The sequence below is a fragment of the Nyctibius grandis genome, chromosome Z, assembly GCF_013368605.1.
Source record: "Nyctibius grandis isolate bNycGra1 chromosome Z, bNycGra1.pri, whole genome shotgun sequence".
Classification (NCBI taxonomy): domain Eukaryota; kingdom Metazoa; phylum Chordata; class Aves; order Nyctibiiformes; family Nyctibiidae; genus Nyctibius; species Nyctibius grandis.
In genome coordinates, this window is record NC_090695.1 from 78,719,295 (window position 1) to 78,733,988 (window position 14,694).

At 37.4% G+C, this 14,694-nt stretch overlaps 1 protein-coding gene across 1 annotated transcript in view; it reads left to right on the top strand.

Annotated features, from left to right (window-relative positions):
- KIAA0825 (KIAA0825 ortholog) overlaps positions 1 to 14,694 on the top strand; it is a 254,030-nt gene that overhangs the window by 75,146 nt on the left and 164,190 nt on the right. Inside the window, exons 6-9 of the mRNA XM_068423333.1 lie at positions 813 to 983; positions 10,711 to 10,805; positions 12,548 to 12,775; positions 13,780 to 14,045. Coding sequence (XP_068279434.1) covers positions 813 to 983; positions 10,711 to 10,805; positions 12,548 to 12,775; positions 13,780 to 14,045 — 760 coding nt within the window. The remainder of the gene's footprint in view (positions 1 to 812; positions 984 to 10,710; positions 10,806 to 12,547; positions 12,776 to 13,779; positions 14,046 to 14,694) is intronic.

A 14,694-nucleotide genomic window follows, 5' to 3' on the forward strand; every position in this document is an offset into this window, starting at 1 on the left:
GAACTGCGTAGGAACACAGTATCAGCTCACCACAATTTGCATCGAAGTGCAAGTCTGTTACATTTAAAGAAGTTATAAAATTAAAATACTTAAAACCATGTGGTTTGGTAATACTGAGTTGGAAACAGCTCACAGTCTTTTATATTCTGACTGTGCTCAAATCAGAGTTCCCGGGTTGATGTGACATGATTATATGTTATGATTACAAGTGTTAACCTTTCAAAATAAAATGTTCAGTTTCTTCTTTCAAATACCAAATGCTTATAGGTATAATACTTGCTGATATTTGTTCACTGACAGTCTAACTTGTTTTCAAACCCCACATATATGAAGTTGTGGAGTGTTAGATTGATGTTTCTTTTCACTCAAATGTCATATTCATCAACTGTATTGTGCTAGCAGATTGTTAAACAGACAAGGTGACTTGCAGAGTGACAGTGTAGTGATATGATGTCCCAAGCCATTAAAATATAGTAATGACGTGGTTTTTTCCTTTTGTTTGATCAGTTTTTGCAACACTCTGGTTTTTCTGTAAAATACAGGTGCAAACGTTTCTGAGTAGATCTGTTGCTTGGAAAAAATCCTAGTTAAAGAATAACAAAACCTGGAATTTGGTTGTGACTTCCCAGATAGTTGAGAAATGCCAAAGATTTAGGAAAACTACCATAACAGTATTTTATACTGCAGAAAAGATACATTATTCTATGACAAAAATGAAATTACTTGGTATAGTATACTTTCTTACATAATCATTTTTGCAGGACCATTTTTTAAGCAATAGTAAAAGGTATTTTATGATTTTACTTGAACAGCCTCCCAAGAATACCACAAAAAAGGAAGGAACTTCTCCTTATCATTGTATCAACTCAAATGTCTCTCTCAACTTACCAAACTCCTTTTATTAATGGAAGAAAATATTGAAGAGCTCTCTGCAGAAATTCTGTTGGTGCCTTCATTTACGGAGAAGAATAAGAATGTTCAAGGTAATGAATGCTTTTCCTTATTTATTGATTCTACCTTGTGAAAATGATAATTTTATATGATTTTCAATATTAATTACCTTATTTATGTGATCATATTTTACAAACAAGTTTATTACCATATCCACTGAAATCTTTTTGAAATAGGCGGATTTATATTTGAGCATGATGACTTGTGGAAATGAAATGATAGTTGTGTGTAAAGATGTGATGTACAGTACTTGTTGATGGAGAATCATAATGAAAAACTATCAAACACTGTAACATAGTATCTCCTATTGAATTATCTATAAAATCCTGTGTTTCATGTAGGACAAAACAATACATCGAGTCTGAATTCTCTGAAACTGTACTTGTTTCTGAACTTGTGCTTGAAAGCTGCTTTTTTCAAGAGAGAAAAACACTGACTTAAACATAAGTTTAATTGATCTTAGTATACATGCAACTAAATGTTTTAGTATTTAATCCTACTTTAACCTGTAGTTCTCACACTAGTATGTTTACTATCATGCTTATCCCACTGGCTTCAGTGGGTGTTTTGTAGAAGCAGGCTCTACATCAGAAAGTAAACTGCTTCACATCAAGCCTCAAGTTTGCATTTGTTTTAGATTCCAAACTCACTTTTTCATCTAATTGCATTAATATCATATGAGGAGAACCTGAAATCCTGAAAATTCAGGTGAATAACACCTTCCAGATCACAGTATGCTCATAAATGTTCTTCTACTCTGCTACTTCTGCCAGTAGAGAGATTCCAGGTCACCAGAGAGCAAGTGGTTTCAAGAGCTTTGATTATACTGCAGGAAAGGATCAGACCAGAAATGAGGCCAGGCTGCTTAGGGAGAGAGGATAGGTGGAGTCAAATACTCGATATCTCTGTAGTCAAGCTGCAGGCGGGGAAGAAAGGTGTTTTGGGAAAAGGTCTCAGAATGCTAAATTGATAAAAAATAAAAAAGGTGAAATAAGAAGAGTTCTGAGGCACACATTTTGTTGGTTTCATCTGAAATACTGACACTCTGAAATAAAGAAATACAGGTTAACCTTTGTATTTTTAGAATATACATCAAAGCTCAAATAAAACTTGTATTCAGGTTCCTTTTTTGCTGTTGGTTTCAATGTATTTCTGCCTCCTTTAATCTCTCAGTTTTACTACTTCTCAAGAAATGTTAAGCTGTTATACACTATGTTTTAAGTTTTATGGCCCTGATCCTACAAAGAGGTGTTACAGTAAACTTCTCATAGGGATAATGTGGAGGATAGGATATACATTCAGTAAGGGTAATTTTAAGTGTTCTTTTTATTTGTATATTCTGTGATATGATGTAAAAAAATTGAAAAACTCTTGAATGGGAAAATTATTTGACATTTAACTAACTAGACTCTAAGACATGTGATCTCCAGTAATTCAGAGAACTTAATTATTGTGACGTTAACAAGAAATATTTTACTTTCCAGGAAGTGCATTTAGGACTTTATCCTGCAGGCATTTCTCCAAGCTCAATTAGGTTCATAACTGTTCCTCAAAAGTGTGTTCAGCCTTCTTCTTTGAGGAATATTGTTTTAGAGTAATCATGTCTATAGCAAGTAGGTTCTTGAATGGTACCTCTACTTAATCAAATCTGAATGGGGAATATTACTAGATCTTGTTACAGGAGGCAGTCTTCTGGGTAGAGGCCTATTATGAAGAAAACATAAAATAACTTTACCCTGAAACACAGGTGAAGGTAAATCTTTTATAGGTGATGTTAGTGAAGTCATCAGACATACCTTTCTTTTTAGTGTTGCTGTTCTGATCAGGTGGTTTTATTCACAAAACTTTGCTCAGTTGTATCAGTTCCTAGGGAATACGTGAAGAGAAGATATGGCCAGAGAAATTTTAAAAAAAAAGTCTGGCTAGAAGTAGAGTTTATTGCTGTTATTTTCACTTCATATTGTCAGAAATCTCAGTTGTAGTGATAAAGTGAAAGATGATTTGATATGGGAGAATGAGAGCTATGTTCCCAGTAGTTCCAAGTTCAGTTAAGTACCAAAAGGGATTTCAGATTTTCTGTTAATGTCCTATATTGGGCTGATAATCTGGTGAAATCTGAGTTTTGATAAGAAGTATTTATTAGAATCCTTGCTTTATTTTCGTCAGAACACATTATAATATGTGAGTAGAAAATGTAATGGCCATCTTCTGTACTTACTTAGAAGCCTTCTTACTAGAAATCTTGTTTAACTTAACAGAATATAGAGTGTGGATCTGTCCAAAGCAACTTTAAATTAACTCAGTGCCAGGATCCAGTTTACAATGCAGCACAGGCTGCAGAACCAGCCTAAAAAGCAGAGCAAATTAGCCCAGATTGAACGGTGTGCTCCTGTTGCGAGACAGTTACCCATTCTCTCTCTCACTGGTTTAAAGCTAGGTTGGGTTTATCCAGACTAGCCTGAAGTCACTGCAGTGTAGGCATATCTGAATATCAGTCCTCTGCAAGTAGTACTGCTGGTAAATAAGGGGAGCTGGCCAATTCATGAAAGGTAGGCTAATATCCAAGTGAGCTAAAGTTTCCCTAGGCATCACATAGACTGGAACCTTGCACTTGCTTCCTTTTCCTTTTGGTTGCTTTTAGTATTCGTGGGAGCCTTTTTATCTGTGTGACTCACGCAGAGATGCAACAAAAATAGTATTTTTTTCATGTGTTTGTGTCAAGTGTTGCGTTTATGTGTATAGCCGTTTCAATGGCAGCTTTAGTTGATTTTTGTTTGCATATCCCATAGTACTTCAATCTTGATATACAGAACATGTGTAAAGTTCCATCAGAAATGAAGTAGTTCTTTGGATGGTTCCTCTTTTTAAATTTTTTTTTTGTCCCAAAGATGGCATCTGAGCTTTATCTAAACCAGACGGTTTCTTGGCCCTCATTTTTCCCTAAACCCAGCGATGACAAAGAGCAATGGCTGCATAAATTGGATGTAAGAAGAACACTTAGGGTTTATCACAGAAGAATCAAAGATTTCATATCTTCTGACAGATTGTTTGTACTCTTAGGGGGTCTTAAGAGGGGTCAAATGGCTTCTAAGAGTTCCTTAGCTAGATGGTTAAGGGATTGTATTAGGGAGGCGTATGTAGTTAAGGGTAAAGAGGCTCCCAGGGTTTGTAAAGCTCATTACACTAGGACTATAGCTGCTTCTTGGGCGGAGAGGTCGAAGGCTTCCACATTGGAAATTTGCAAGGTGGCCACCTGGGCTTCTCTTCATACTTTTTCATTGCATTATCGCTTGGATGTAGTCTCTTCTGCGGATTCTGCTTTTGGTAGGAGGTTGCTTGTGAACCAAAAAAAGAACAGTGAAGAAAAGAAAGACACGTAGTTCACAGTTCTAGCTGGCAACAAGACAAGTTTCTTTGCAGTGTGCACAATGGAATCCTATGAAGACCAATTTAGGTGGTTGAAAATAGATGTTAGAGGGAAGTACTGCCTACCAGTGTTCTCTGATGGTAACCCCATGGCAGACAATAGCACCAAAGGAAACAGTGAACCAGAGTGAACTCTGTAGGGAGATGGATGTAGAGAGGTTTTTTAGGTGATATGGATAGTTCTCTTGAGTTCAGTTTGAGAGTTCTGTATCTGTCATCTTCTAGAATATATTCAGAATCCTCATTTTCCCAAATTGTTTTGTGTAGGTAGAAAAAAAATTCTGTGAATTGCATTTTCCAGTCTAACTTCTTTTCACTATTCTCCATCCAGTTCTTCCTGATTTTATTTTTTGACTTTCCTTTATCAGACCTAACTTAACATGTATTCCTCAATGAGCAGTATGTACGTGCCAAGTTTTGCACTCGATTTCAAAATATATTTGCGTTATCTAAGCACAATTAAAAAAAAGACATTTTATCTACTGCCAGTGTAGTGTTCAAGTTTTCTCTTAAACAAAATAGAAGGAGAAAATAATGAAAAGTTCTCGGACAAATAAATGATGACATGTTTTTGTTCCATCCCTGAACTTTAGTGTGGCATCTGGACAAGACTGCTAATCTACATTTCCGAGGAAAGGTATCCATATTTTTCTAACACTTGCAGAACATTTATTCTCAGTGTTGCATAAGCGCACTTGGTTCCGCTACAAGCAATAGGTTTCAGAAAATTGAAGAACTAACCACCTATTTTTTTGTTGACTAGACATTTAACCCTTTCTTCTGCAGGTATCTTGTCATGCCTACTGTGATGAGATAGTCTACTTCTCTGTGTACTTTCTGTTGAAATTCCTGAGTTGTTCTGACGTACCTAGTACATGCAGCATCACAGGGGTTGTTCTCTTTGAGGGAATCTGGAACATTCAGCTGCAGTCAAGGGTTAAGCAGGAGATTTCGGTTTAGAATCCTGCCAAATTGCATTCTCTTCCCATCTTCAAGGTAGATTTCTCTTCCCTCTGGCTTTTCAGAAGCCTCTTGTTGAGACTTCTAAAAAATCAAAAACATCCAACGTACTTTCATCTGTCTCACTTTTTTTTTTCCATTCCAGTGAGAAAGGTGAACTTTGGACAGATGAGATAATGAGTACCAAGAAAAGCTTTTTCCAGTGGAGCTCTTTGAAAACTCTGTGGGCAAAGTTCTCAAGCCCTTAGGTTTACAAGCTTTGCCTCAGGGGACTGGGAAGATTTGCAAAGGTCTTTCCTTCACAGCATAAGAAGAAATCCTTTACTCTATATCCATTTCTGGAAAGTGTAATAAAAGCAGTGTGGAATCAAATTTATGAGGTGCATCCTCTTAAGAGACTTCGAAGTTGTAAAGATTCAAGAAAGAAAGATGTGATTTTTGCTTTTGTCTCAAAGCAAGATGTTCAAGTAGCATCTTTAAGAAATATATGGCTTAAGCAGATCAGTCCAAAGTGAAGATGGAATTTACACTAGGAGGGAGTTTGATTTCAGATGTATGTTTTCTGTATTCGTGTTATTACAGTTGCTGAGTATATTACAAATAAAAAGTCTGTTATTGAAGACAGAAAGCAGAAGGTTTTTTAATCTGCTGCTAGTCAAATACTTTTTGTTTCTTCTGCTTATTTATATTTGTGGGGGAGTGGTATTTCCCATTTCTGTGAGACAAATTATTTCCAGTACAGTTTCAGTAAAAGTTCTGGCTGAGCTGGCTGAATCCAACTAGTAAGCCACTTTGATGGCACTGTTACCTTATCCACAGTGAGCTGTCATACAAAAGGTTTCCTTGATGCTTTGCTATTCTGTGCTGCATGCAAGATGATGTCACAATGACTGTTCTTATGAACGTAAATGCTATGAAAAAAATAGGAAAGTTGTGGAATTCTCTAGAAAATATAATTTAATATAACTTCTTATGAGGAAGAAAAAGAATTATATTAACAATGCAAGAGGTCTCACTGTCATCACCATTACAAATCCAGAAAAATACTGAATTGGAGAAAGAATTAAATACATTGAAGACAAAGGGGACACAGGCAAAAATATTTGCTTTAAAGAGAATAATAATCCCAGACAAATTTTAATACATGTAAGGAAATTTGGCTGAAGAGTTTTGATTTTAAGTGAAGCACTTGATATAATCTTGTCTTGAATATTTACTGTCAAAATGATTCAAGCTTCCTGGCTGGTGAACTGAAGGAAGTACACAAAGTATGAACAGTTTATGAAGTTTGTAGAACATAAGTTTCAAGAAAGATACAGCAAGGATTTGTGATTGATCCAGTCTTCCCTAATAATCAAGAATGGTGGAGGTGTAGAATATGCTCTGGATAGGGAGCAAGTATGAAAAACTGAGAAGTTTTCCTTCAACCTCCAGGGAGGTGGTGGAGTCACCATCTCTGGAGGTGTTTAAGAAAAGACTGGATATGGCACTTAGTGCCATGGTCTAGTTGACATGGTGGTGTCAGGGCAATGGTTGGACTCAATGATCCCAGAGGTCTCTTCCAACCTGATTGATTCTGTGATGCTGTGATTCTTCTTTCATGCCATTTGCTTCTTTCTGCTCTCGTTCTGCAAATTCTCTTTTCTAAGCAGCCATATGAGAAGGATTGCATACATTTCTGTCTGTCTGTGCAAATGGAGTTTGAGGTTTGGAATTTAGGGGAAGAGAGGAGTCAAAGAGTTTCTGTAGAAAACTATGGCTTGCTAGGTAGAGATGCTTCCTTCTTCCCATTGCTTGCATTCCTGTCTGCAATGGCAAACTAATTTGGGCTGAGTAGCTTCACTACAGCAGCTTCACCAGTCTCTTAAATAAAGCTGCACTTTTATTTCCATGGGGACTTTGCTGATTATGGCAACACAGTTAGTTAGAAAAGGAAGTGGGGAGGTCTAGTAAAAACCTGTTGATTAAAAAATGAAGGAACCTTTAAAATTACTGATGCTGGCAGAAACATAATTTGGCTCTCCACCTCTGGTCCTGGAGATGCAAATCTGCCATCAGCTAGATACCTGGTTAAGTTAAAGGTTTTCTTTAAAGTCTTGATATTAAAAAAATCCTATGTATGTGCAAATACTGGGTATTTAATGAAAGAGAAAAGCTCTTTAAACCTTGGCCTTGTGTACCACTAGTAACTTAAGGTGACAGAAGACCTTCAGCTTTATGCTTAGAAGATAATCTTTTAACAGTGCTTGGCAGCACCCAATCATTAAAACTTCTTGGTTTTAATTTCACACGAGATACATTATATTAGGAATATCTGCACCTGTGGTGTTTACCAGCTTTATGCTAGGAGATGTATTTTATAAACACCATATTGTTTGGTTTATTCTCATATTCCTTTTGTTAACACAGACTCACAGGATCACAGAATGGTTGAGGTTGGAAGGGACTTTTGGAAGTCGTCTGGTCCAGCAACCCCTGCTCAATCAGGACCATGTACAGCCAGTTGCCTAGGATCATGTCCAGACAGCTTTTGAGTATCTCCAAGGATGGAGACTCCATAGCCTCTGTGGACAACCTCTTCCAGTGCTTGGTCACTCTCAGAGTAAAAAAGTGTTCCCTGTTGTTCAGAGGGAACCTCCTGTGTTTCTGTCTGTGCCCATTCCCTCTTTTCCTTTCACTAGGCACCACTGAGAAGAGCCTGGCTCTGTCCTGTTTGCACCCTCTCTGCAGGTATTTATATCCATTAATGAGATCACCCACCGAGCTTTCTCTTCTCTACACTGAACAGTCTCGGCCTTTCCTGATACGTAAGATGCTCCAGTCCCTTAATCACCTTCATGGCCCTTTCTTGGACACTCTCCAGTATGTCCATGTCTCTCTTGTATTGAGTAGCCCTGAACTGGACACAATACTCCAGGTGTGGCCTCACCAGTGCTGAGTTGAGGGAACGGATCATCTCCCTTGATCTGCTGGCAATGCTTTGTCTAATGCAGCCCAGGATACCGTTAGCCTTCTTTGCAGCAAGGACATATTGCTGGCTCATGTTCAACTTAGTGTCCACATGGACCCCCAGCTCCTTTTCTGCAAAACTGCTTTCCAGCTGGGTGCCCGCCAGCATATATTTGTGCCTGGGGTTGTTCCTCCCCAGGTGCAGGACTTTGCACTTCTTGATGACCTTTTGTGTGCTCATTTCTCGAGCCTGTTGAGGTCCCTCTGGATGGCAGCATGACCCTCTGATGTATCAGCCACTCCTCCCAGTTTGGTGTAATCTGCAAACTTGCTAAGGGTACACTCTGCCCCATCATCCAGATTATTAATGAATACATTAAACAGGACTGGTCCAGTACTGACCCCTGAGACAGATCACTAGTTACTGGCCTCCAACTAGACTTTGTGCCACTGATCACCATGCTCTGGACCTGGCTATTCAGCCAGTTTTCAACTCACATCACTGTCTGCTTATCCAGCCCGTACATCAAGAGCTTGTCTATAACTTGTCCCATAACAGAATCTTATGGGAGACAGTGTCAAAAGCTATACTGAAGTCCAGGTAGACAATATCCACTGCTTTCCCTTCATCTGCCAGGCCAATAATTTCTTCATAGAAGTTTACCAAGATGGTCAAGCATGACTTCCCCTTGGTGAAGCCATGCTGAGTACTCCTGATGAATTTTTTGTCCATAATGTAGCTGGAAATGGTTTCCAGGATTAGCTGCTCCATCACCTTCCCAGGGTTGAGTTAAGGTTGACTGGCCTGTGATTCCCTGTGTCCTCTTTCTTGCCCTTCTTGAAGACAGGAGTGATATTTGCTTTCCTCCAGTCTTTGGACACTTCTCCCAGTTGCCACGATTGATCAAAGATTATTGAGAGTGGCCTTGCAATGACATCTCCCAGCTCCCTCTACACTTGTGAGTGCATCCCATCAGGGCCCGTGAACTTACATATGTTCAGTTTGCTTAAGTATTCCCAGACCTGATCTTCTTTCACCAAGGGTACATATTCCTTGCTCCAACTTTACCCCCTGGTCTCTGGGACCTTGGATTCCTGAAGGCTGGTCTTGCTAGTAAAGACTGAGGCAAAGAAGGCATTCAGTACCTCAGCCTTTTCCATGTCTGTGTAACAAGGTGCCCCATCTCACTGAGCCCACATTTTCTCTAGTCTTCCATTTGTCACCTGCATACTAATAGAAGCCCTTGTCATCTTTGACATCCCTGGCCAGATTTAGTTGCATTTGGACTTCAGCTTTCCTAACTTCGTCCCTGGGTGCTCAGACATTGTTTCTGTGTTCCTCCCAGGTTACCCATCCTTGCTTCCACCCTCTGTGTGCTTCATTTTGTGTTTGAGTTTGGCTAGGAGCTACTTGTTCATCCACGCAGGCCTCCTGGCACTTTTTTTCCTACTCTCTTGAGCTTGGGGGAGGTTATCCTTGAATATTAACCAGCTTTCTTGGGCCCCATTTCTATCAAGGGCCTTATCCCGTGGGACTTTTCCAAGCAGATCTTTGAAGAGGCCAGAGTCTGCTCTCCTGAAGTCCAGAGTTGTGAGCTTGCTTTTCACCCTCCTCCCTGCCTTCGGGATCCTGAACTCCACCATCTCATGGTGACCGCAGCCAAGGCTGCCTTTGACCTTCACAATCCCAACAAGCCCTTCCTTTTTGGTGAGCGTGAGATCCGGCAGAGCACCTCTCCTTGTTGGTTCCTCTATCACTTGGAGAAGGAAATTATCATCAGCGAACTCCAGGAACTTCCTGGATTGTTTGAAACACTGATGCAAGTGCTATCTACCCCAAATATTGGTTTGTCCCTGTCAAAACTGGGGCAATATTCCCATTACTCCAAGATTTATGAGTGAGCTTTGTACCAGCCCTTCTCAAGGAGCTTTACTTGTTCTTGTTCCTGTCACCATTATTTTGCTTATAATAACTGTACTAATTAACTGTCTTTTTATTCTTACCATATTGGCATTTCCAAATAAGTAAAAACTATAAAAATACATTAGTGTGCAATTCATATAATTTATTGAACAAAGAATAGAAATTAATTTCTACACAGCTGTTCTAATGTTATCTGTTCTCCCTAGGAATAGGTGACTGCACGATCAGTATAAAAATGAATTAATGACAAAAGAAACTATATTTTACACATTATATGTACGATTGTATGAAATATGAATACACTGGGATGTGGATTTCGTCATGTTATATAAAAGGAGCTCTGTATAACCTGAATTTGACTTTATCATAACATTAGTATTCCACTACATCTTGTTGAGGGTTTTTTTGTGCTTCATATTGATATATCAGAAGGTGTTGTAGGCTGCTGACTTTTCTACAGAATTAATCTTAACTTTGATCCCTCTTATCATACTGTGCAGGAGTTCTGAAGAAAGCTAGTGGGGAGCTTTTAATAGGAGAAACTAGAGCAAATGAAACCAGTGTGCTTCCTGAACAGTTACTTCAGGTAGAAGAGGTGAGTATGAAAAGAGTCTTGCACTTTGTAAGGGATTTTCTTTTGTCTGTGTCTCCAGTGTAGTCTGTCACCGTGTTCATTATAAACACCTATTGCCATAGTTCCATTATTTAGCTATTGCAATTAATTTTAGGCACAAAGTCTCAGTTAAGATGGAATAAAATCTTACGGCATTCATGAAGAAGTGGTTGTTATTTAAGATTTAATAACAGATTTAACATCAGAAGTATAGGATACCTTGTAACAAAACAGTAAAAAAATGCTAAAATATGGTAGCTTTGTTCAGTATTAAATATATTCTCTAATACAGCAGAATCTTAAAAAAAATCTAGCAAGTTCTTAGCATTTGATCATAATGATGCTTCCTATAGGGATAAGTACTCACATGATGTCTGGTTTCTTTGATGCCAACAAACTTCTGTGTAGTAAGCACTATGCTTTCTGGAATGTATGTGCAAGATTAAGTTTTAGTCTAGCTTCCACCTACTAGTAAACCAATTTTAATTGTTGAATTTTTGGGACCTGAATGCTCTAACAAGTCTGATATTTTGTGATAGTGGAATTTAATTTCATAATGGCTCAATTTTAATGCTGAAATGACTCTTTAAAATGTGCTTTGAATCGGTTTGTGAGATTAATGTTCCTGTATCTTATAGATTACAAAGAACAATATTTTGAGAAGATCGAGCTTTACTTGACCCAAGATCAAAAAAATAAAAAAAAAAAGAGGGAGAGCAAAAATGGGTGTCTGTGGGGGCTGCTTCTGTGCTCACTGGAGTTGAGTGTTGGAAGTGGGAAGGGGAAAGGAAGGAGGAGGCAACTTCTAAATTGAAGTAAGCTGGAAAGGCTTCACTTCATAGCCCTTCATTGTCTTCCAATTTAGTATTATAGCTGCAACTTGTTAGGAATCCTTCTTTTCTCCTACTATGCCCTCATAGTGGGGATCTTTACTGTACATCTTACGTCATTAAAGTATTTCTCTTACAGTGCTGCAATTCTCAATTGGTCACTTCTGGTAAGGTTTAAGTCTGCTGTATGTCATATGAGCAATGCAAAGCAATATTAGTGGAAAAGTAATGATGTCCTACTGTGTCTACTTCTCGCAACTGTTATGCTTCAGATAACTTCATAAATCTCTGTTTATTGAAGGCAGGGAACTGATGTAAACCACAGTAAAAGCCAGCACTGGCTAAAAACTAGAATTCTCTATTTAAAGATTTTAATCTTTGCTAAATCCAACTTTAGAGAAGTTAAATCCACTATGGCTGTGTTAAAACCAGCTTCTGTAAACGTTTTGCATTAATATACATGGTTAGTAGCTTCCAGTTGTTACCTTGCAGTGAAAATTGTTACAGGGTATCCATTGCTGGATTACTTGTTAAACTATTGAAAATGGTTATAAATGTATTTGACTTTGTTAAATAGATACTGTTAAAGATTATAAATAATGTAAAGATGAAGCATGGCTTGTAAGAAGCTGTCTTGTTTAAACAAGGTTTTTTATAAATTAATTTCTTAAAAATTTGATGACAAATTCAATATTGTTATGCATGTTCATTTTTGTTGAGTGTATAAACTGCTTTTAATACGATTTCAAGGCTAGCAGACTACATTTAAGTTATTAAAATGACTTTCAAAAGGTGATGGTGTCCTTTAATTTAATTATGGATGTTCGTATAAGTTTCAGGCTTTCAACATTCAATAATGAATTTTGATTGATTTAATATAAATATGTATTTCAGCCTATTTTACTGAATTTTGGCTGGAGAAATGCATTTAAAGACCTGTCGTCTTCTGTGGCTCACTGTATAACAATAGCAATCGAGGATTTTTCAACTAAAATTCTTCAACATGAGCAGAAAGAAGAGTTTTCAGCTGCAGGCTATGCAATGAGTCTTGTAAACAACCAGCAAATGAGGGAGTCCTGCGGAGCAGTCCAACAGGAGGAGCAACCAAAACGAATTGCTAAGGCAGGTATCAAAAGATCTGAAGTTTGAGGGGAGACAGAATGCCAAGGCTGTTTGCCATCTACACTTTGAAGTACTTACAGTACCATTAATATTCTATATCTTATATAAATTGAATTAAGAAGGAAGTGAGAGACATTACAATATGAGGCTGAACAGAGCTTTATATAATAGCCCATAGTCTATACTTGAAAGAATTAACTTCTAAACTTCGCTGGCATTATTCTTTTCATCCAAAAAGTTCTAAAACATTCTGATTAGTATCTGCTCTGTTACCAAGTGGTTTGATGGGAAAATGCCAAAAGCTTTGAAGCATAGCTATAAAGGGATTTCCTGTATTCATATCCTTAGACATGCCATTTAACTAATCAGCATAACCAATAATATGGCCAAATTAGAGTTCTTTGATTTGGCTGAAAGGTCATTTATGACTATTAATTAAATTGTTTTTCTCAAGGAGTATTTGTTTGAAAGTTTTTTTTTATTTAGTAAGCTTTGCAACTGTTCTAGCAAATTTGGAATGCTGTTAATGAATGTTTGCTTAAAATAACAAGCTTTTGGGAGATAATTTTAGGGAGATCAATGTATGAATTTACTAAGAGATGACAATTTTGTTTTCAAATTCAGTATTAAGAAATGTTTGTATGTTTTTCAAAATAAATTATTTTAGAAAATTAGCTTGGTTTACAAGGAATTAACCTTATGCTTTGAATATACATCTAGTGAAATCATAAACAAAATAAAGGCATTACTAGCATAAGATGGTTTTAATTTTTTCTCCCTAATATATGTTATGCAGCTTTAAAGCAAGAAGGAATGAAGTAATCATTCATTTACTGTAGATAAACGTTTCGCCCCTGTATAAGAGAATTAAATGTTTGTAAAGCTGATTTAATATATTTATGTTTTACGCCAATTTCATTATTCAAGAATCTGACTCTAGTGTGTATAAATTAAACAGTGCTGTCAGAATACAAATAACTTGATGCCACATTTATTTCTCTCAGTTTTGTTCTGACATCATGGAAGAACTTGACACATTGCTTCCATTGGCTCTGGCATGCAGAGATGATTCTCTTCAGGAAATTAGAGCAAACTTTGTGGAGGCCTGCAGCAAAGTGGCAACAGCTGTCCTGGCAAGACTAGAGGAGAAAAGCAAAGACGTTCCCTCCAAGGCTCCCCTGCAAGACTTGTATGCTGCCCTTTCCACAGCAATATATGTCTTTCAGCATTTTACAATGTATAGCAATTTAATGAAAGAAACGAGCAAAAAGTGAGTCCCTTTTGGTTACAATGGTTTAATTCAAACATAAATAATATAGGGCCACATTCCATTTTGGTGATACAGTATGGCGGTAGCTTTCCAAATTGCATAGTTTTTTTAGCATATGCACTGTGTATACTATTTATGGAAAGACCTGTATCAAGGCTATTGATAATCTAAAGCAGCCATTGCAAAACAAATTATTTATGTTTAATATCTGCATTTGATTTGCAGATCAATATTTTTTATTTATTAAGATTGAGTAAATAGGATTGTCCAGTGAACTGAATGGAGTCTACTCTTGTATAAATAGAGGGCTAAGGCCTTAATTTCCTTTTCTGACCTTTGCAATAGCTGAATTTTCGTAAAATCTGATTTAGCACATAGCAGTCTTAGAGGACAGTATAAATATACATTCCTGCACTTTTTCCTTACACTAGCTGTACTCAGAACAGTGAACAAATGCGTCCAATGTAGTCTTAGAATTTATTTTTTGTTGCATGCAGAATAAAAATTAGAGAAGATATGAAGCAGTAGTGTAAAGTCTAAGACAGTGTTTGACCTGGGGGGCAATATAACTACATTTGCTGTGCCATTAGGAGATTTTAGCTTAAGATACTAGGAATCTCTTCTTTGGTCTGTGTGTTTCTGGCCATAT